This window comes from Lissotriton vulgaris, chromosome 11 (assembly GCF_964263255.1).
Source record: "Lissotriton vulgaris chromosome 11, aLisVul1.2, whole genome shotgun sequence".
Taxonomy (NCBI): Eukaryota; Metazoa; Chordata; class Amphibia; order Caudata; family Salamandridae; genus Lissotriton; species Lissotriton vulgaris.
The window spans coordinates 471,811,213-471,833,950 of NC_141699.1; the positions used below are offsets into that span (position 1 = coordinate 471,811,213).

Here is a 22,738-nt window from a genome sequence, read left to right on the forward strand (position 1 = left end):
GTATTTTTCTTTAAATCCTGCCAACGTCAAGAAGTTACTAAAGTTTTCCCAGTTAAAAAACCACAAAGGACCATGACATAAGCCACGTTTATGAAACCTCAACACCCCTGATGAAAGTAGAAGGTGGGGTACCGATGAACATGTTGAATTTTCACTCCAACCAAGGGAAATCACGGATCATTTAATGATAAAAGGTGATTGTTGCCCATTGTAAACGCATGTCTACGCCCTCTGCATGTAACTTGACTGTAGGGTGTAACCTTCTGATATTTTGACTGGTAGGGAATGCATAGATTTATATAGACTAAAAGCGAGGGGACGAATCGTTGCAAACCCTGTAACAGAATTGCTAATGTGTGCTTGTATTGTATAAAAAATTTAATAAAACACGCTGAAATAAAAAAATAAAAAAAATGTTGAGCACATTCTAGTATGACAAAGTATATTTTAACTGCACACCAGACCTGTCCCAAGTTTTGTGGGGCATTGGTCACTAACTTCATGCATGGGCCCTCTCTGATGGTTCAGCGACAGGAGCACTTCCTTCATAACAGAAACCCTATTTGGGGTAACATTTATAGATAGCTCCCACATATGGCGCCATTCGGTGGGAGCAGTCGCTAACTGCCTGTAGGAAGTTCTTCATTTCACAAAAGCAGATTGCGCCTGCTTTTGTGAAACATGAATCAATTTTGCGGAGGCAGCACAGGGCCATAAAAAGCACGCGAGCTGGTACAAACAATCTCTGCTGTCCCTACCTTGAGACAGCTCTGCAGTAGTTTTGGATGTTCTCTTTGTGACTCTTTTTTGTTGTAATTAAAATAACAATTGTCTACAGAAGCAAGGCTTTAAGTGGGATGAAAAACTGGGAGGGGTCTCTCAAAGGGGCGTGGCCAATGTACTTAGGAACGTGGCTCAAAAACACGTCCTTAGCATAGTGTGCCGCCAGACTTGAATTTTGCTGTTTCTGTGATTGCATTCAGAAATATGATACAACAAGTAACATCACACCTACAACAAGTCAGGTCTATTGGTTTTGTTAATGATTGTTAGTTGCATAAGATAAATAAGCAGCAGCTCTGGCTTGTTGTATTTAATATTGAAAAAGCTTCCACTTAAAGCCCTGGTGAAACCACAACAAATTTGCTGCTCCTGAGTTTCAAAAAGAAAAGGGAAATCCAGAGAGAAAATGACTCTCTTTAAAGGATTTACCTTCCCCAACAACGTTCACCTGGCATGACGTCATGCTGTAACTTCTCCACTAGTGAAAAGTGAGCAGTGTGAGCAGCTCACATCGATGTGCCTGCTGTCACTACAGTCCGGAAAATTACGGACTCCCTGTGCCAGGGCACAAATCAGAGCCCGATAGAGACACATTTCGAGGCCTACTTTAAAAAACTGCTGGTGCTCAGACCCAGTGAGACCCGGCCCACTTAAAGCCCTGTACATAATGATATAGAAAATACATTTGAAGCGATTTGCAAAACATCCCTACTAGATTCTATCTATATGTGCAATTATTGAACTGGAAGGAGTTCACCCAATTTGTTCATTGTCTCTATTCAAGAGGATATAGTTTAACGTCTAAAGCTAGAGCGGTTGATCTTGAAGCTGTGTTTGCGTCTGGGCAGTGACACTCAACACCCTGTGATTCTAGGCAAATCATTTAATCTCCCCCTGCCTAACAAAAAATGAATGTGTCCGTCTGTAGAGCAACTGGTGCTCATGTAAAGCACTTGGATACCTTAGGGTTGAGTTTGCGCTATATAAAACAAAAAAACCAATGTAGGCCTCTACTAAAGTAGTTAAATGCAGCCTTCCTGTATTATAGGTTTGAGGCAAATACTGAGGTCTATATGCAAGAGAGTTTTCAGCTAGTCTAGCTCTCTCAGCGGAAGTTCCTGTAATCCTGATAGAACAGTTCACCCTATGAAGGTCGAGCGGTCCCACTTAAACAGGAAGTAAGAAAAGAACTGGATTGATGAGTGGCCTATACCCAGGACTTTAAGTGGGCCGGCTACTGCCGGTACTAAGCAGGGCTGGATTTGGATTAAAAATCGTCCCGGGCATGCTAAAAAAAGTGACCCACATTTGCATATTGCCTTTCCATAAAACACTGCTTCGGCGAGATTTTATTAAAAAAATGGGGGGGGGGGAATGCACGGATGAGTTTGCACTGGTGAGATGCACCTTAAAACAAGTGAGGCCACTTCTGCTCAGGCCCCCTGCCCCCCCCTCAATATACATACATTAATGGGCTAGTCTGCAAGAGAAAGGGAGTGGACACCTCCGCCCGATGATAAAAAGGAGGTAATGGATGCCCATCTGCCTCCAAAAAGGTCAAACGCCCAAATCACCCCCTCTCGGCTGCCAAAAAAGCAGCCCACAGCTGGAACCGGACACCTGCCCGTTGGGCATTGCCTGAGTGCCCGCGTTACCCATCCGACCCTAGTACTAAGCACTGGCATTTCTAAAAAAACAGGTGCTGAGATGGGTCCCTATTGGGTTCTTCATTTTTGCCATCACTCGAAGTGGGGAAAAAAATCTTCACTCGAGGCGACTCTACCAGCCATCACCAGCCTTTGATGTAACCCTGGAGAGACTCCTTTGCAGCTGCTGCGATGGAGCTAATCAGAAGATACGATCACCTGCTAGTGATCTAAAAGTGCCCATCATGTGGATCCGCAGCGGGCAGGAAGGGTGATGGGCAGAGTGATGGCTCCGGCTCTATATTTAACAGGTCTGCAGTGTTAAAGCTACTGCATGGGCAGCTGCTGCCATGTGCTACCAGCTTCTAGACATTTTTTCAAGCCCACTATAAATAAAAGTAAGTATTTTACAAAGTGTTTTATTTAACATTTCTAATGGAGTGATATAGTTAATTCAGAGTATCATAATTACTGAATTTATGAGCTTTCACTAATAATAACCAGAAAGGTATTGTTGCTAGTCATTCATCTCCTGCAGCTAACAGAGAATGATAAAGCCAATAGTCTGAGCTTGTTTTAAGTGCATGCCAATTGTTCTATAATATATCTGGATGCAATAACAGAAAGAGGCAGCAAAATGTCAGTCAGGCAGCAGACATTTTTATCCTATGTCTTTGAACCATGCCCCACACTACGTAGTTTATGCCCCTTTGAGAGAGACCCATTTTTTTCAACCCACTCAAAGCCCTGCCTACAGCAGCTTTTATTTATCCTTTACCACCCCTTAACTTCAATAGATGACACAACTTTCCATTGTTCTTATTATAGCCTTATAGCCCACCTTAGCAGGCTATACCGGCTATTAAAGGCCTACACCAGCATTTCGGCTCGGGCCTTTAACAAGGGAGTGGGATTTTAATAGACAGTATAGCCCAGCTACGAAGGGCTATAAGGCTATTAAAACATTCTGCCCTAGGGCTCAGAGAGGCCTTTGTTTAAACAACATTGGAATCTTGCTTTGCGGGTCTTTACCGACCCATAGAAGCTTGCAGCACTCCATTGTCTGCAATGGTATGCTCCACATTCCAATGTTCTAATAAGCATTATTCCCATTTGAGCAGGGTACTAACAGTGGCTGACACTCTCTGCAGCAAGGAATTAACTGCCCACTTAACAGTTATAGGGAGAGCTGAAGACAGAGGCACATGAAGAACAGATGGGCATTTAACAACTCTTAATGCCTGGAAGAATGTGGGCTGTAAGGATTTAAGAACTAGTTACCCTACACGCATGTACCACGGAAAAGAAATATGCCCACTTGCTCTGTTAGCTTCAAGCCCCCACCACATAGCATGCAGGCAAACAATAGTAGGCAAACAATAGTATTCATTGCCAGCATTGTACGCATTTCTGTTGGCTCAGCCAATGCTAGCATTCCACACAGGATGCTAATAAGCATTGAATTGTTGAAATGTATATCTAATCAGTGACACAAGAATGCAGGTTTTTTCCAATATGACTTTTATTGAGCAAGGAGTGCTGTGACGTTAACATGGATCAATAGAATGTTGGGTACTGTGCATGTCGACAGGGGTCTCCCACAAACAAAAGTCCTTTGTAATCGCACCGGTGAGGTAAACATAACTCATAAATAGCTTTCTTTTAAGGCTGGGAAACTTCTTGTTTCGCTATTTCTTAGTTTTTTTTTTCATTTTTGGCTCAGTTTGTTCTTTGCATAATTACATCTTTAGACGTTCCTCAGAAGGGTCCCTCCAAGAGCTTAGGGAAATTCAAATCTTCCTTTGTACAGTAAATACAGCACATGCATTGCTTGTGGTTCTTTTATTTTAGATTCCCTAAGTTTCGTGGAGGGAGCGCATCCTGAACTTGCATGCATGTTTATCCCCCATATTGCACAGAAAGTAAAATACAGTGTCTTAGAGCCCACCCATGAGAGAACCCTTTCCGCCGGAAGCCTTTTATTCACATGCATTTTGGAGCTGTCGTCATATGGCTTTACTCTAATGTTTCCATCTAGTTTAACCCGAGTGTTCAATCTCCTTCATTGACCTCTTTTACTACTACCCGTGAGCTGGAGGTCACTTTCTCAATCTTTTTGGTGGACACTAGTCGTTCCTTGAATGTTTCATCGTGCTCCTCCACCTTCTGCGTGACTGTCACGGATTCAGTGATATATTTGGTGGTTCCATCACCATCTTCGTCTGTTATTTTCTCCACCTTTTTTGTGATCACAACTGTCTCCTTGCTCTTTTCATTGCTCTCTTTGTCTTCTGATGGGCTTTCATCCAAGCCATTGGTGACAACTCCTTTGTCCTCCTCACTCACTTCCTTTTCTTTCTCATTTTCCTCTTCCTCCTCGCTCTCTTTGTCTTGGACATCACCATTCACTGCTGTGTCTTCCTTTTCTGTCTCTTTTGAAGTTTCGTCACCCTCTTCTTCCTCATCTGCCTCCTCTTCATCTTCTGACTTTCTGGCTTCTTCTTTTGAGGAACCAACCTTAGCTGCTTTAGAAACAGTGATGGCCTCTTCTATACTGTCTTCCTCTTTGTCTGGAGAGGCATCTTTGTCTTTATCAGATATGTCCTGCTCTTCTTCACCAGCAGCTTCTTCTTGTTCTTCAGCATCCTCCTCCTTGCCTTCTGTGGATTCTTCCTGTTCCTCTGTTGTTTCTTCCTGTTCTTCAGCTGCTTCTTCCTGCTCTTCTGTGGTTTCTTCCTGTTCTTCTACGACTTCCTCTTGCTCTTCCGTAGCTTCTTTCTTTTCGTCAGTGGCCTCTTCTTGATCTTCTGTGGATTCTGCCTTGTCCTCAGTTGATTCTTCTTGTCCTTCTGCTTCTTCTTCTTGGTCCTCTGTGGCTGTTCCCTGCTCTTCTGTGGCTTCCTCTTGTTCTTCTGTGGCTTCCTCTTGCTCCTCGGCTCCCTCTGCTTCGTCTTCTTCTCCAGCCTCTTCCTCATCTCCGTCAGCCTTCTCTTCTTCATTTTCATCGGCTTCTTCTGCCTCTTCCTCTGGTGCTGATGCCTGCGATGATGCCTTTACACTCACAATTGTCTCCTCCACAATAGTTTCCTCAACATCAGCCTCAGCTTCTCCTTCTTCTTCACTCTTTTCCTCAGATTCCTTTTCTTCTTCTGCTGTCTCTGTTTCTTCTTTCTCCTCATCTGCTTCAGCCTCACCCTCTTCCGTTGCCTCTTCTCCTCCTTCCTCCTCTTCAGCCTTCTCACCCTCCTCCTTCTCTGACGTTTCCTCTGCTTCCTCTTTTTCAGATCCTTCTGCTTCTCCTTCCTCTTCTGCCTCCTCCTCCTTCTCCTCACCCTCCTCTTCTTGCTCCTCTTCTTCCCTCCCAGGTGCTGCTGATGCAACTGTTGCTCTTACAGCAGAAACAACCTCCTCTTCAATGGCCTCCTCTTGTTCCTCCTGCTCTTCTGGCGCCTCCTCTTTTTCTGCAGCACAGGCTGCATACTCCTCGGCCAAGGCAGCAAGGGCAGCATCCATTTCACACCTCTCATCCTCCACCTTTGTCTCTTCGATGATTTCCTCCACAAACTTGTGATGGACTTTTAACTTTGGAGGCTCGGCCTTGGACTTCTGAACTTTGCTGGGTGTAATCTTCACAGGAGTGTGCCTGGGTGTGAAAGAAGGGGCAGCAATGCTTCCAGAAAAGGCACTGAATCTGGTCTCCTCGCCTTCCAGCAGTTTCCTAGAGAATAAAAACAAAATGTAGAAAAGTAAATTAAAGTGTAATAGGGCTCCTTTCAAAATTGTCTTACCACAATAATTACACACATTTTTCAGTAAGCAATGGAAAATGAGTGAGACTGATAAAAGTATGGGTGCGTAAGAGAGTACCCTCTGCACAAATCAATGTGTATCCTTAGTGAAACTTTTATATTCCAACAGGAAAAGCTAACCCGCTTATCAATATCAAAACAATAAAACGAGTACCATAGAGTGAAAGGATGATCAGTTATAGAATTTTGATACCGCAGTGGGCATAAATGTTAGTTGAAAAAGTCAGTATTGCTTCCACTGTGCACAATAATAATTTATTTTTGGTGTGTTATACTCATAATATTTTTATTAATAAATGTAACATATATGTAAACTATTCGAGCAGCAGAATAAAAATAATTATTATATGTAGGACCATGGATACCCCATTGCATTGTATTTCTGACATGATACAAACTTCAACAGATTGAAGGATGCTATTTATACTACATATACCATATGCTATATACTGACACTATGAGAATGCGCTCGCTTAGACACCTTCTGAAGGTCTGTGCAGCACTCATGATTCATGCTGGAACTAGAAGATTCACAAATACAGGCGAATCTAACTTAGGGGTGTGTAAAGCAATTATTCTGGGCAAAATTCACAAAGTTGTGAAATGTCACATATTTTTTCAAAAAGGATTCTTGTGAATTTCTCTCCTTTTTGCATGAAACTGCAAAAAAGAAATCCAGCCTCTATTTTATCTGCAACAGTCTCCCATATTTGAGTGGTAATGCTCCCGAAAATCAAATTTGTTTTTGGGTAATTGTATCATTGCTCGATAAGGGTGGCACAGGTTTTAACTCAGCAACGATGTAAAATGTTGGGAGTAAATGGTGATTTAGCTTGGACTTTTGGACTCCTGCTGAATACATGTGTATGTGGCTTGTGAGTAAGCATGGGCGAATTTTGAGAAATTCGCGATCCGCGAATTTGCGGATTTGTGAATTCGCGATCTGCAAAATTCGCGAATTTGTGCGAATTTGCGGATTTTTGTTTTTTTGCGTGTTCGCTGGGTTTTTTGCGTGTTCGCGGGGTTTTTTGCGTGTTCGCGGGGCTTTTTGCGTCTTCGCGAGCCGCTTGCATAGCGAAGTAACCCATGCAGTCGTTTATGGGAGAGGGAGAGAGATAGATAGATAGATAGATAGATAGATAGATAGATAGATAGATAGATAGATAGATAGATAGATAGATAGATAGATAGATAGATAGATAGATAAAGAGAGAGGGAGAGAGAGAACGAGAGAAAGAAAGAGAGGCCGGATCTCTGAAGGGCCAGATTCCTGAGTTGCCCCTACAGAACATACAGCTTTTTATTTTTAGCAAAATGCATATGAAAATTGTGCTGTAAAGGTCTCTTTTAGTTTAACCCCTCCTGACAACTCAAAATGGGTGTATTTGCCATTCTCTCCCTTCTTCCTGTTTTTTTATACCTGTAAGTGCTTCCTGATGAGGTTTAATTCCTTGGACAGGTGCCTCGTTGCCTACTTGTAACTATTCTCTGACCCTGCTTCAAGGGTCAGAGCAGGGTCAGAGAATAGTTGCAAGTAGGCAACGAGGCACCAGGAAGCAATTAGCAGCAGGTGTCCAAGTTGAAGTTAATTTGTTTGTAACCCTTTTGTAAAATGTTCCAAAGAAATTAGGTTCAACTTTTGCACCTGCTGCTGTAACCCTTGCTTGGCTGAAAATTCGTCCCCGCTGATTTGTGGATTTTACCGCGATTTCGCGAGATTCGCGGATCGCGAAATCGAGGAAAATCCGCAAATTCGACCGCGAAACGGATTTTACGCCCACCCTTACTTGTGAGTCAAACTTTTAAATATGGAGTGTCTAAAAGTATAAATTTACCCATAGGGCTTGTAAGGCAAACAAGCCCACAAAAACATTTTAAAGAAAAAAATGTCCCTAAAATATTTTTTGCCAAAATCCTCCACAAAAAGAGGGTCGTTTCCTGCATAAATTACTATTGTGGAAGGATTGTCTGCGTTTATTTCAACTTGACACTCTCTCTTTCTTTTGAAGCTTAGAATGTTTTGCAATGAAGGTTGCAAAGAAGGTTCTTGAAGTTTGGAGAGGCAAACCGTTGCCAGCTCACTAATGCCTAGTTTGAATTTCAACACCGATGACTTGTTGTCCCTGCCTTCCAAGGCCAGAAGAATGAGCGCTGATGAGTTGGGCTCTAGGACAACCAATTTCAAGAGACAATTGAGTGTGTGGTTTGTACAATATAAAGGGTCAGTGTTATTATCTAGCTTCCCTTGCCCTGTGTGCCCACACAACTACTTCTTTCAGCTGTCACCCTCACATACACCTAACCTGGGTACTATTTTTAGCCAAAAGGGCGCTCACCGACTCCCCCATGTTGAAATTGACATATATTGGTCACATTTTCTATCTAACTGGTTTCTGCAAGTAACCCAGTGGTGCAAAGGAGATCTATGAGTATGCTTCCACTGAGATGTAAACGTGTGGTCATAGGGACATATTATGAGTTTTGTGGTCTGTGAACTGCAGTACCCATGGTGTAACCACCGCAAGCTCAGCGATCCAAACACTGTATTTTGAGTTGGGCGGATTGCTATTACAAAGACCATGACTGAACCGCCGACACCGCCAGCACACCGCAGACCGCCAGGCTCGCGGTCGGGGGAAAGCAGCTGCCATAGTGCTTTGCAGAGGAGTTTAACCGTCGTCCGTATTGTGAGTTGGCTTTCCGACGAGCCGACAGCGGTGGTGGGACCGCCAGTTTCAAGTTGGCTGAAATGAAGGATTTGGGGTGGGTACTCACCCCTTTCCTGCTCTTCCCATCAGAGTTTGACATGGATCCCTTTTTTCAGGATCTCACTTCACAGTTTCAGCTTCACCCCGAGGATTATGACCCTGTTTGCAGCGATATACAGCTGAGTCCTTTTTATGCCATATACCCATTGCCTGGACCTCCCACATATGAGCCAGGCTCATGCAATGGCTAGATGGTATTTGTCCAAAGTATATTTGACACATATGCAGTCAAAATTTTCACACAAGCATTGATACATGTGGAAAGTAGTCACCACTGCCGCAAGATATCTGCAGCCACACCTCCGTCACTGTGGGAAACTTGCAATATGGAGGTAGAAAGACTGCCAGCGTTTTAGTCTATTGGGTGATCAGATCGCCAAACTCATAATCAGGCCTTTAGTGTCCTCAATGCAGCCTTTTATCATTTCTAGAGAATACGGTGAGCGTCTAAGATCTGTGACATACAAGTGGCATGCTGAAGCAAGCACAAATTAAGCTGCCTGCTGACCATAGAAAGTGATATGAAATCCCTGTGTTTTAGCACCTTAAATAAATATGATAATAAACACAATAACCTTTGCGGTTCATACAACTACCTCTCACCGTGTTAGTTTTATACACTGATCTTAGCTGCATGTAATACTTAGACATTAAGAAGATTAAAATGTCTAGCGTGTCCGTATTAAAATCTGTGCCCTGTGCCACCCAGAGCTCTGCAACAGGGGTTCAATCCATTGAGCCACTTCACCCACTGTTGTAATCTACACATATCACAAATGCTGGTCTCAGCATAGACATGATTATCCTACATGTTACAAAGCACGGTGCTTTGTTATGAAATCTCAAGTTATTGCCATTCAATTTATAAAATAAGCAGGAATGTTAGCGAAAATTAAGTCCACATCCCTTGTGCATCAACACATTCCATGTGTGTATGAGGGAATGCATCTCCAAACACCCTCATTCCTGTGATTTGCTGCTGAGAGTTTCAACTGCTGCAACTAAAAATACAATTTCTGAATCTTTTCTAATTTCCCTTCAATGGAAGCCTGATATATTTAGAGGGGCATCTCCTTGAATGTTATTGACATGCACCTCACAGGCTGCACTACTTCCTGGAGCCTCAACATTGTGTGCAGTTTCAACAACTCCAATTGCACTCATTTAATCAACCGTGGCACTTCGAGTGGAGAAGTCAGTGCTCTTGGGATTTACATCTGTTATTTACATTTTCTGTTCACATCTCTACCGCTGGTGCATAACCCACAGAGCTGTCTTTTACCGGAGTCATATTTGTTTAATGGTTACTAGTTGAATATTTCACACTAGAGACATGAGCCTATTGCCTTTTAAATTTCAGCAGTTCACATAACCTTATTCAATCGAGTCATTTTTCCAACCCTTGAAAGATAAAAGTCTGAGCCAGCTTTACCAGGCTTCAGGCTTTTCACAATAGACAGCATCATCATGTCTTCCAGAATTTGAGACTATTTTGTGTTGCTTCAATCTTCACAAGTTTTTAGTTGGATCTAAGGACAAATTGGGAGGTTGCCCTCTCCATCTTCTGTGTCCGGGCGTCACTCTGATGCTCTTGACTGAGTAGCCTGGGCGCAGGGGCTTAGCTTGGTCAGTAAGATGGAGGGAATGGGGGTGGGAGTGGAATGCTGAGGGTGAGTTTCAGATTTTCTGACAATCACGCTTGCATATAATGTTAACATTAATTACAAGACAAGCAGGAAAGGGGACTAATCGGCACTTGAAGGGGATAAGAATGCAGATTAGTGTGGGTCACTGATTGAGAGAAAACACAATATTTTGTAAAATAACCCACATTTTTGCGGAATTTTAAAATGAATGGAGTGAGTGTGTGCTTTCTTGCCTGTGTGTGTGTAAATAGTCCTATTGAAACCGACAGACACCTTACTATAGCCGACTGAAAAAGCTATAGCCAATTATTTATCAGAAAATACATTTATTGGTGGGTGTAACTCCTCTAAAACTCACTGAAGCTACACCCCTGCCTGGCAGTCTGCATCGTTTACAAAGACGGTTGGTGGCATAAATACATCTGCTATACATCATAAAGTAGGATTCTATTTTATTACATTTTTGCTGTGGAAGTGCACGTGATTGAGCCGCTTTGATGGCTGTTTGTGTAAGCACCGCGCATGCGTGACGTGCTGCGCCATGCCATCTGCGCGAGCTGGCTCCTTTCAGCATGACGCTGCAGAATCACGCCCCTGCTCGGCTGTCTAGGGTTTCCCGTCAGCCGCTCTGCAGTGCTATCAATATTCAGGACGCGTAGCCGCCCTACCTGTATGCAGCAATCTCGATATCCAGGGCCATCTTGACATTCAGGAGGTCCTGGTATTCCCGCAGGTGACGCGCCATCTCCCACTTCGTGCCCCTCAGCTCGTTGTCCAGCTGCTGGATCGTGTCCTAGAAGAGGAGATACAAGGAATGCATGTGTGAGTTAATGTTTATGAAAGGACACGATGCATAGAATCAAGGCCAGATACATCTAGGCTCAGATCGTCCTTTGCCCCGAAGAACAGGGCTAGAAAAATCCACACCAGCAGGGCTATCTGCTCAGAAATCTGGATTTCCATAGGACCCGGTTCAAGAAAAGCCCACTGCTCACTCACTCACATGGCTGGAGATTTGCAGAGACAGTCCTGCTGCCCCTAGTAAACACTATACGCAGCCATGTGCGTAGATATTGCTGGGCCCAAAATGCACAATGCCAGATAGACAAGTGACCGGATACACAGATGTCAAGAAAGCCCATTAAACCCATCACTTTACAAAGCCATGCCTTTGTAGCTTCACAGCCAAATAATCCAGGGATCAGACAGACAAATGCCCACATAACTCTGTGAGTAGATATTACAATGTCCTGATAAGTCATTTTTAAAATTGTTGTATGACTTCTCCCCCATCCCAAACAGAGATTTATGCAGACAACTCCATGCTCAGATGCTCCAATGCTGTAATAGCAGCCTCACAGCAGACATATATATGTCCTGAGAGTTCCACATAGGGGTTCATGGTCAGTTTTACACAAGCCCAGATACTGACATGCTTATATTGACCCATGCCATGATAGAGCCACGAACAGATGGACTCGTGGCCGGATGGAAATATTGTCAAAAGACCTACTGCCAAAAGCCACTGCCAATGGGTCCCATTCCCTCATCCTCCTATTCCAATGATAAAGAGTCCCATAGCAACACATCTACATATTTCCGTATAGCCCATTCCACATGAATGTGAAGAATAATTCTTCCCCCTAGAAATAATCTTGTACCTGCTGTAAATCCCAAACCCCACAAAGGTCAGTTAAAAAACACAAACCAAAAAATTGTCAGATATTGCTAGAAATCTTTTGTCACTTCAACACTAGAAGGCATTACCCGATTGAAGAGCATTAACTAAGAAGTAACTCTTAGGTGATTCCAAAAATAATTTCAGAAACTAAAAAAAACAACAAAAAAACTCGTTTTATAGTCTGTTTAAAGATACACTGGTTATTTTCCAGAAGAGAGTCATATACTCCTCTGAAATATATTGGTTAGTTCTCTCGTGATCTGGGAAGGGTGGACCAGGGAGGGGTGTGGACATCACACAAGGGTGGTGTCCCTGCACCAATCAGCCACTTTCAGAGTAAGATGACATTGTCAAATGCTGCATCGTGGTTTCATGTGACGAAAGGTTCAACATACCAAGCCTACATCCTGAATAAAAGTTACAGTTAAAAAGAAAACGACGATGGAAATACACTGACATTCACAAACATATATAAGGGGCCAGGGGGACATTATGGGGTATATATACAGCTTCACGTTATCAGTTTATGATATGATGCCCTTGGCTTCTTTCTTTATTTATGTGCCACATGGCAGCGAGGAAAATGACAATGTCTGCAGTGCCATGCAGTGAGTACAAAGTGAAGGAGGAAGGGGACTCCTGTAGCACTGCACCATGGACTGAGTTGGGTATAGATATTTCCAGCCTCAAAATAATGCTGCATTTTTTCCAAAATGTAAACCATACTATCCGTGCTGCCTGCCTGGCTAATCTGTACAAAATGTAGCAACTTTGTGAAGTGGGCAGCAGAAGGCAGTATGCTGTGCCCAAGATCACATAAGTGGGAAAGCCGGGATTGAAATTCTGATCACCTGCCTCAAAACTTGGCAATTTCGCCAATAGACCACATCCCCTCCCTGCACTGCACCAGTCCCGCCTCTGCAGCAGAACCATCCCACGCGGTGAGAGAACTTTCTACAGCAGGGGCTCAGATTTGCATCGGCGAAGACGATTCCTGTCCCCTCTTGCATTGTACAACACCGAGCAGGCTCCAACCACAAATAAGCATACAGTTCCACCATCTAAAACATCCCTAAGGTGCCATAGCATATTATCGATAGACAAGATTCAGAAATGCAGTTTATAATCTGCCATGCAGAGTGGGTGTGGTCTAGTGCTTAAGTGATCCACTATTGAAATGCAAGAATGAGTTGCAATCCTGGCGCCTGAACTTCACCGCACGGTGTGATCTTTAGCAAATCTCTTTATTTCCCTTTTTTTGCAATTCCTAGTCTGAAAACGATAAGGAGAGCATATAAAGTAGATAAACGAAGTTTTTACATCTTTGTTGAAGCAGAAGGCTAAAGCACGTGCTCACCAATTATTTGTGTATATTTTTGTGTGTGATGTGTTCCTGTAATTTGCAAGGGTGGAGAACCCCAGCCTATGGGTTGCATCTCACACATTGCATAATTATTTCAAAACACAGCCTTTCACAATAAATAGCCCAAACTTGCTTTTCGTTCGAATTTCCTTCTTAATCTTTGGATACACGACAACACAGTACATTTCAGAAAGCAGTTTACGAAGGGGGCATTGTAATGAGTTATGGATTGGTGGTGATTTAGTTTTCAAACCAGCAATAAACACAAACAAATATTCAAGAAGCTTTAATCCTTCTCCCATGTTTATAGGCAAAAGTGAACTACAGTGCCAAAGCATGTGGTCAGCTCAGGTTGAATGGCTGCAGCAAACATGGGTGACACCTCAAGATTGTCATCAGCAACATATGGAACACGCTTAGCAAAAACACAGCATATGTTTGTCGGTATCTTTGAGATGACAAACAAGGCACAGGATGTTTTGACGATGGACGGACGCAGGAGAAACATATGGAGGGTTACCTTCACATAAGTAAGGGTCGTTAATATGACAAATACACTACATCAAGGCTAAGTGTAGCTTTCCCATGAAGAGAAAAATGTATGGGATGACAATGTGCATAGGGGGTGTGGTACTTGCATATAGCATGAAACTGTATACAATGGGAAGTTTGAGATCCCCCAGAAACAATCTATACACGAGCTCAGTTTGAGGCACTGGGGAGACAATTCTGAAACTCAAACACAAACACACTCACGCATGCAGATACACACACACCTGAGATTCTTGGAAAGAGATACATGTTTGACAATACCTATAGCTGACAGTTACATGAGATGATTATAGACACACAGGAGAAAGTTGACATATATGTAATGGCAGAGTACAGATGGCTTTATGAGGATGACCGTATACACATGGGGTCAGTTTCAGATACATAGGATCACTGTCATTGGTATATATGCATTGAGGCTGAGATGACAGGCACACAGGTCGGGGTTGAGGTACAAAGGGTGATGATACACTCATGGGCTGTTGTTGAAGTCCCTAGGGTGTCATTCATCATTCATAAATAAATATATATATATATATATATATATATATATATATATATATATATATATATATATATATATATATAGTTTAGGTGCGTCTGATGCGGATAATGATTACATGGGATGGGATGATGATAAATTGCTTTGATTTTGATGACAGTGCACAAACTTGTGAAGCTTTAATGAGCTTACCTGGTAGGAACCGAGGTCCATGTTGTGGCGCTCCTCAATATCGTTGAGCTGCCTTTCCAGGGACTCCTTCGTACCCCTCACTGACTCCAGCTCAATGCTCTTGGACTGCAGCTGACGCCGGTACTCAGAGATCTCATCCTTGGCTGACTTGATGGCTTCCTTGTTCTGCTCGGCTGCCTCTGTGAGCTTGGTGTAGCGACACTTGAACCAGTCCTCTGCCTGCTGCATGTTTTTGTCAGTGTGGCACTCCATCTGGGAGCGTATCTCCTTCAGGGCGGAGGTGATATCCGTCTTCTGGTGGTCTTTCCTCTCAACTGTGATCTGCGAGGCCTGTATCTGGGCTAGGAGCTCGTTCACTTCCTCCTCGTGGTTGTTCCTGAAGAAGACCACCTCATCCTGGAGGGACTGCAACTTCTTGTCCAGCTCCACCTTGATCATGGAGGCCTCGTCGATGTCCTTTTTCATGGCTCGGATGGTGGCTTCGGTGTCGTCCCTGAGTCGTGCCTCCTCCTCATAGCGGTCCTTCAACCGCTGGATGTCCTCCTCAATGTGGTCTGTGTCCAGCTGAATCTGAGCCTTCTCGTGGTTGACTTGCTCCAGGAGGGCGCGCAGCTCCCGGATCTCCTGGTCGTAGACATCGCCCAGCTGAGAGTGGGTGGCCTGCTTCTGCCGCAGGGCCTGGATCTCAGCCTCAACCTCCTTGTTCTGCTGCTCCAGGTAGTGCACCTTCTCAATGTAGCCGGCGAAGCGGTCATTCAGCCCCTGAAGCTGCTCCTTCTCGTTGGACCGAGACAAGAACTTGGAGTCACCATTGTGCACCGAGGACTGGCTAAAGTCCAGGCTGTCCGACGAGCTGGGGACGGTGGAGCTGTACGCCCTTGGCGCGGCCAAGTTGCTCCTCTTGTAGGAGGCGGAGATGGTGCTGGGGCTGCCCCGGGACCAGGACTGCGACCTGAAGCCGCTGGACGGCGAGGCGCTCGTCCTGCTGTAGCTGGTCCTTGTCTCCGCAATCCTCCTATAGGAGGGGTTGCCCAGCGTTTCCAGTGTGTAGCTCATCTTGGAAGACTTTGGGATATGTGTGTATGTGTGTGTGGTGCGTGGCTCTCACAGCGCTCCCTCTGCCTCTGCTCTGCCTTTTTATACTCCCAGCATATTCGCCTACATGGCAAGAAGCAGCTCCCGGCTTCCTTAATTGATCTGCTGAAGGTGGGGATTTTTTTTCCCATCCCCTTTTGCCGGGCGGGGAGCCCACGTGGCTGGATGAGCTGCCAGTGAAGTGCCTGGCCTGCCCCTCCCCCCTCTCAGTCTGGCAGCCCCTGCAGAGCAGGACGCAGCCTGGGCGAGGACAAACCCCGTCCGCAATAAAAGGGAAGCAGGACAGAGCTCAGCTGAGGGGACACTTGTCTTTAATATTATGATTAATATTATTAACAAGCCTCCCTGCCGCGCCCTATCTCATTGTCCATCCTAAGCTCCACTTCTGTCCTACCGACGTCATCGGAGAAGGTAAGGCGCGCGTGAGGCTGCTGCAATGCCCGCCTGAACCCCGGCGCGCATCACTGCAGCAAGTTTGAGGCAGATGGGGACCGAGCAACCGGGAACAAAGCCAGCTCCCTCAACACGCCCCGGCCATCCCTTGTGTCATTCAGGGTCCATGGATTTGCACAGACGTTGCCTGCGTGCCCCAGGACGCCCCCCTCACCTTCTTGAAAGTCACTGCGAAATGGTGCAAGGATAGGAGAGAGGTATTTCCTATACGCCACACATTTCTGAACGTCCCATGTGTGAAGGATGCAGGAATGCAACCCGGAAGTGTTACATTAAACCTACATCTTCCACGCGATATAATTACCGCAGTGGTGCTTAGGCTGCAGGGCAGGAGGAATTCCTAATTTATGTGCAGAATACGAAATTCAGGGACTCACAAAGGGAGGGGCAGGGTCGAGAGGGATCGATGACTAAACTGCAGCAGAATAATTAAGGGGGCTGTGACAAACGTGAATTGTATTTCCTTGTTAGGGGCAAAGAAAAAAATCGAAAGTGGGGGGCTTGTAAATTCTTGCCCCACGCTGCTTGCATTTTTAAATGTTCCTGTAACATTAAAGGTGTCTGTATGCTGAGAAAGTAAGGAACCCTTTTGGAGAACTAGAGAATAACTCATAGCCCCAAACTGTTAAACGTTTTTTTGCATTTTTACCTTGACAGTAAAGCATAAGAATCGCAATTTTTTTTGCCAATTCTGTGAGTAAGGATCTTAAGTTTTGTCCCGGTTTCGCAGGGTGACTCGTCTGAGGAGAGATAGGAGAAAAAAAATGAAAGAAGCAAGGTGCCACTCGTTAAAGAGAAATTACTTCTGTATCAAGCAGGGGTAGGTTGAGCGCGTGAGGAGGTGGGGGAAGGGTGTAGTCAGGGCTGAATTAAAGGTCCCGGCAGTGCAGGCATTTTCTCCATCCCTGTCTTTTAAAGTTGCCTCCTATAAGTCTCAAATAAAAGCTGAAGAAGTCGGGTAAATCCAGAGAAAATTATTTGCTGTTTATCATCATTTCTGAAGTCGCATCTCTCACCGTGTCCACCTATTGCGGCTTCACTGCTACGTTTAAGCATGGTGTTTTTATTGTATGGACTGTGTGGTACAGAGCATATTTATTACCCTCTGACTGCAGCATTGCAGGCAGCTAGGAAGGCTAGTCCCACAGACATGATAGCACGCTTCTCTCTCACAACAGGGGCACCCGCCTTCCTGCTGGGACCCTGGAAAACATCCAACTACCCAGGGGCGACATATTAAAACGGCAAAATGGACAAAACAATAAAAAAGGTGCATGTTACTAACCATAAAGGAAAGAGCTCGGATTGAGCTCATATTGTGGAGGGCACAGCCACGCCCAGTTAGAGAGAGGCTCTCTGCAGGACTGGAGGTCACTGGGAAAACCTGCAGTCTGAACCCGAAGCATTGTGGGTAATTAATGCTCTTCTGTCTTCAGCAAAGAGACTAGCGTTGTAATGAGAAGTTGGTGTGTCAGCATCTGTGAACTAATCCAGATTGGAAAATAGATCTTGTTTTATCAGTATCAATAGCTATATATCCATAGCTACCTCCTTAACTGTATCTATATTGATATAGGTATCTATATCCACCCCCCAAAAAACTGAAGTTGAAAGGATGCTACGGTTGAGTAATATTTATTTATTTGTTTGTTTTATATAGCACAGACGTGACCCTAAGGTATCAGAGCGCTTTACAGAGTAAGTACAAACAATAATAACAAGAGGCACATAGTGGGACATAGAGCTAAATATAGGAAACATATGTGGTAAAAATAAGCACAACAATAATAACAAGGGGTACATAAAGGGTACATGAAACTATACATTGTAATGGTAAAAATGCACGAGATGCACAACCGGCTATGGAACAAAATAGCAGCACGTGCCGGGGTTACATAGAACACCAATAAAAATACACAGCAACAATTGTATGAAAGAAGAGTCCGAAACACAGTAGGATACATGAGAACTGAAAGACCTGAGTTGCATATGAAAGGGAGTTGCTAGAGAGGGAAGAGTACAATCATAGAATAGATCTGTTGTTAAAGACTTCACCATGAAAGCTAATAAATCATTAAACTAATGAGTTAAGGTGCAACCTTCACCTTTTTGTCCCAACCCCACAATACAAAGCCAACATTAACCCCCACCACTCTTATTAGCTGAGAAAGCTTGAAATGAGATGTGTTGGAGAGGTTAATCAATTATGTATACACGTGCCTAAAAAAGTTATATGATGTGATTACTATGTTTTTCATGTGACACAGCAGGGCTGGGGGTATATGATGGGTGTGCGTCCCTTTCTACTGCATGGAAAGCTTGAAATCAGAAATATTTTTTAGAATCATTGATTTTGTTTGTAAGTGTGTAAGATGTGTGATGGTGTATCAAACTTCTAGGGGTGACAATACAAAGCACTGGCAAATGTTGTCTGGATGGGTGCATTCAATGTACTGGTATATGACTGTGGGTGCATGATTGTGATTATGAGGTGGAACCATGGTGAGTTTGGAGGGATGAATGTAGGTGTTTTGGCATATGGTGATGGTTGTTTTGTTGTTAGATTCTGGCTGTTAGGGCACTTGATTGTGGTTGTGGGGACCTACGTTTGTGAGCCTATAAACATAGCTATGTGGTAGTCTGAGAGGGTGTGTGTTGGTGTTTAATAGTTCTTGTGTGGACATAACATGACGAGAGTGCAGTTTTTATGATGTTTGGGAATGTACATATAATGGTGAGTATTTTGTCATAGGATGGTGGGCGAATGAATGTAAAAATGCGGGTGTGTTAGTGTTGGGAAAATATGGTGGGTTTGTAGATGTTTGTTGTTTATTATGTGGCTGTATGATGGTGGGAGCATTGCCATATAACATTGTTAAATAAGTTTTATTTTGTGAGTGTGTTCTATTTTGATAAAAAGATGTGTGGTAATGTGAAGACTGTCTCTCTCTTGGAGGTGGAAGTCAAGGTTGAGTTAGTACGGTGGTGTTGGGACATAAGATGAATATAGTACCTTAATTCCTGAAGTTTGTGACGTTTTAGATTTTATACCAATGACTTCTTACAGCCCCTCAATGTGTAGCCCTGCCTTGCCCCTTCAGCCCATCTATGTGCCCCTCACCCTTCTGGAGCCCCTTTATGTGCTCCGTTATGTCCCCTGCAGCCCCTCAGTGTTCCCCTGCAGCCCTGAGACATCTGTGATCTGCCCTGCCTCTGCTGACCCTGAATGTGCCTGCCCCAGCAATGTGCAGGTCGCAGATGAAAGGTTCAGCTGGCACCCACTCCTGCTCTTTAATCCCAGTTGGGAGCAAGAAACAGCAGCAGGTGTCAGCTCACCTGCTTTTCTTTTGCATACTTAAGCCCCCTTTCCTTAGGTAAGGTGAGGGGCCCATGGGCCATTCCTCCCTTGCCCATGGGTGAGGTGGGATGGTGGCACTTTGTTCCTCACCTGTGGGCAACCCAATGATGAGTTGTTTTTACCCTCCAACCTTGGCAAGGAGGTGGGGATATAGTCCATTTTCCCCTCTCTCTCTTGAGCAAGGTGAGGTGGCATTTCTAGTTAAGAGAGGTTCAGGTAAACATCCTTTGCTCTCTTCCAAGGAGATGAGTTGGGAAGCACAACGTTAAATAGCTCACTCTTTCTAGGGTACGGTGGGAGGTCATGGGCATCCGTCTCTCCTCCATAACTCTGAGGGAAGACCGTGGAAGGACCACATTTACTTCCTTTGCCTTTGGGTATGATGAGGGCGATTGTCTACGTGGGACAAAATGCATTTTTTCCTATTTATCTTTCTCTGTCCTGTCCTGACCTGTTAAAATGCCCTGGAACAAGATTGATACTTCAACAGGTTTTCCAATACTCCACTATTAGTGCCTTGTCTAAGTGGCAGGAGGATTGGCGTTGCGACCCCTGCTCACCCAAACTTTATTTTATTCACTTTATCAGACATTACCAGCTTCGCCCAAACCAAGGCCTGTTATTGGGGCAACCCTACCCTGAGAAAGTAATATGTTGTTGCTTTTCATCCGTCCTGGCCTTGCTTGAGCACCATGAAAATGTTACCTGCCAGTCTACCCCTCCCATCAGCCAGGGAGGAGAGTGCATTTTATTCAGTGCTTTGCTCAGTAACAGAGAAATCTGTCAGAGCCTTTCCCTCAGATCTGTAAAGAGAGATTCAAACAAAGTCAAATTAACTAAGTATTTCAAATAGCACCACCTGTGCAAAGGTGGCATACTGTAAGGTGTTTAAAAAAGAAATAAATACATTTTCCTCTTGATTTTGTTTAGGCGTCACTGCTCCATGGGGAAGGGAAGCCCCACAGTGCATGTTCTCTTACTTTTGTCAGACATTTATATTTTTGGAGTTTACGGGAGATGCCAAGGGGCTTATTTACAAGCCCCTTGCGCCGCTGGTGCGCCACTTTTTCCCATATTAAAAGTGGCACATCGGCGGCTCAAGGGGCTTGCAAATAAGCCCGCAAGTGTGAGCAAGTGGTTTTTTCTTTTGTTACATTTTTTTAAAAAGAGGTCCTCTTTCCCTAATTGTTTTGCGCAAGAGGGACCAGAGCAGCTAACCGGTACCTGATGCCATTTTTAAATTGTGAATCAGGCGGATTGTCAGTTTTCTGACTGTGGTTCCCTCGCTGCCTCTGTTATAGGAAAACTTATTGTGATGGTTCGACTGAGGAGGGGCTGGAAAAGTGAAGCCGTCAGACCACCTACCCTATTTAGAGTGGAAGGCCCAATTACTTTTTTTTATGTTCATCACTGCCCGGAAAGTGACCATCATTAATTTGCTTTTGTAAAAAAAAAAAAGTTTTGTTCACTGCTGCCAAGACAGATGAAAGACATCCACCAGAAGATTTTGTACCTTTAGAGCAACCGCAGTGACTGCGGTCCCTCTGAAGGTACAGCGATCACAGCTTGTTGGTGGTCCTCTCTTAATCTGGCAAACAGTCATGAATATGGTTGGAGCAGATAATATACTCCAGCACATTGACAAGCGGACTACCCCAGCCAAACTCTAGTTGTCCCTTTAGTCAATCAATCAATCAATCAATACATTTCTTCAGTATAAAAAGAAACCACAAAAGGTCTCACTGAAATCACATCACATTCATTCATCAGTTAAAACAATAAAAAAATCACGAAATTAGACCCAGCTGTTTCCGGCTAGCTAGGACGCATCAAAGCCAGTCAGAATCCACTGTTCCAAATAGGATGAGAACGATACACTTGTCCGATACCCTGGCTCACCCTTTGGTAGCTTGACCTGAGCAGTCAGGTTTATCCTCAGGGCTTTAATGTAAAGTATTGGCACAACACCCCCCCTCGCGACACAACGCATATGCTACAAAAAGACTCCACACCGTAAATATGAAAACACTTCTCTTCATATTACACACAAACACTGAAATCAAAATGAAACACACATTGTACATACACTTTACATTAATATGCAATTGCCGGACTTTCCCATTAGCAGAAAGGTTAAACTGTCACATTTCTTTGACTATGCCTCATGACCCAGCCCCTCAGTCTTCAACGACACCATTCAACGATGCACGTTGCCCAGCTGGCACCCTGTTGAAAAGTCAGTTGGAACCAGGTAACACAGAAAGAAACAGTTACTTAGTTTTGTCCATCGAAATTAGACCTCCAGGCACCCGATGTCACACGCATGAGTGCGGGATCAATATTACCCCTATATACAAAAGTTTGTGACCCAGGAAGCTGGTGAGCTCCGAAATCTGGAGAAATGCTTTCTCCTCAAGCGGAGTTGGGGCCTGCAGTAGACCGCCAAATGTCCGCTGCAGATGTCCATAAGGCACACAAAACCCTTCAGGTGTCACCATGGTGTTTTTTCCAAAACAAAGCACCCTTTGGCTTGGGCCCAGGGAGAGAGAGGCTGCAATGTCAGGCACTGTCGTCCTCCCGATCTGGAGGCAGAAGACAGCCTCAGCTCCTGGCTCAGGTTCCCCCAACAACCCTCGGGTACCACACGCTGTGGCGCGCAAGCAAGCACAGGTCCCTCAGACTCTGCAAGCGTCCCCGCACTCCTCAAACTCCTCCATCCCGGCACCTCAAATGGCTGCTGATCTTGTGCACACACTCCTCTTGCACAGCGAGATGATGGTGTATGTCAGGAAGGACTTGTCCCGACCACGATCACGTCCACCTTCTCCACCACACACATACGATCTCATGGAGACAGTGAGATCCTTTGTGTCCCTGGGATCTCATAGAC

The 22,738-nt window shown here is 44.4% G+C and overlaps 1 protein-coding gene across 1 annotated transcript; it reads right to left on the reverse strand.

The window, feature by feature from the left end:
- Positions 1-3,934: 3,934 nt before the first annotated feature.
- NEFM (neurofilament medium chain) lies at positions 3,935-16,111 on the reverse strand. Its single transcript, XM_086943533.1, has 3 exons — positions 14,943-16,111; positions 11,321-11,445; positions 3,935-6,147 (listed from the first exon to the last, which is right to left on the reverse strand). The coding sequence occupies exons 1-3, from the start codon at positions 15,996-15,998 to the stop codon at positions 4,482-4,484; spliced, it is 2,847 nt and encodes a 948-aa protein (XP_086799659.1). The 5' UTR covers positions 15,999-16,111; the 3' UTR covers positions 3,935-4,481.
- Positions 16,112-22,738: the final 6,627 nt, after the last annotated feature.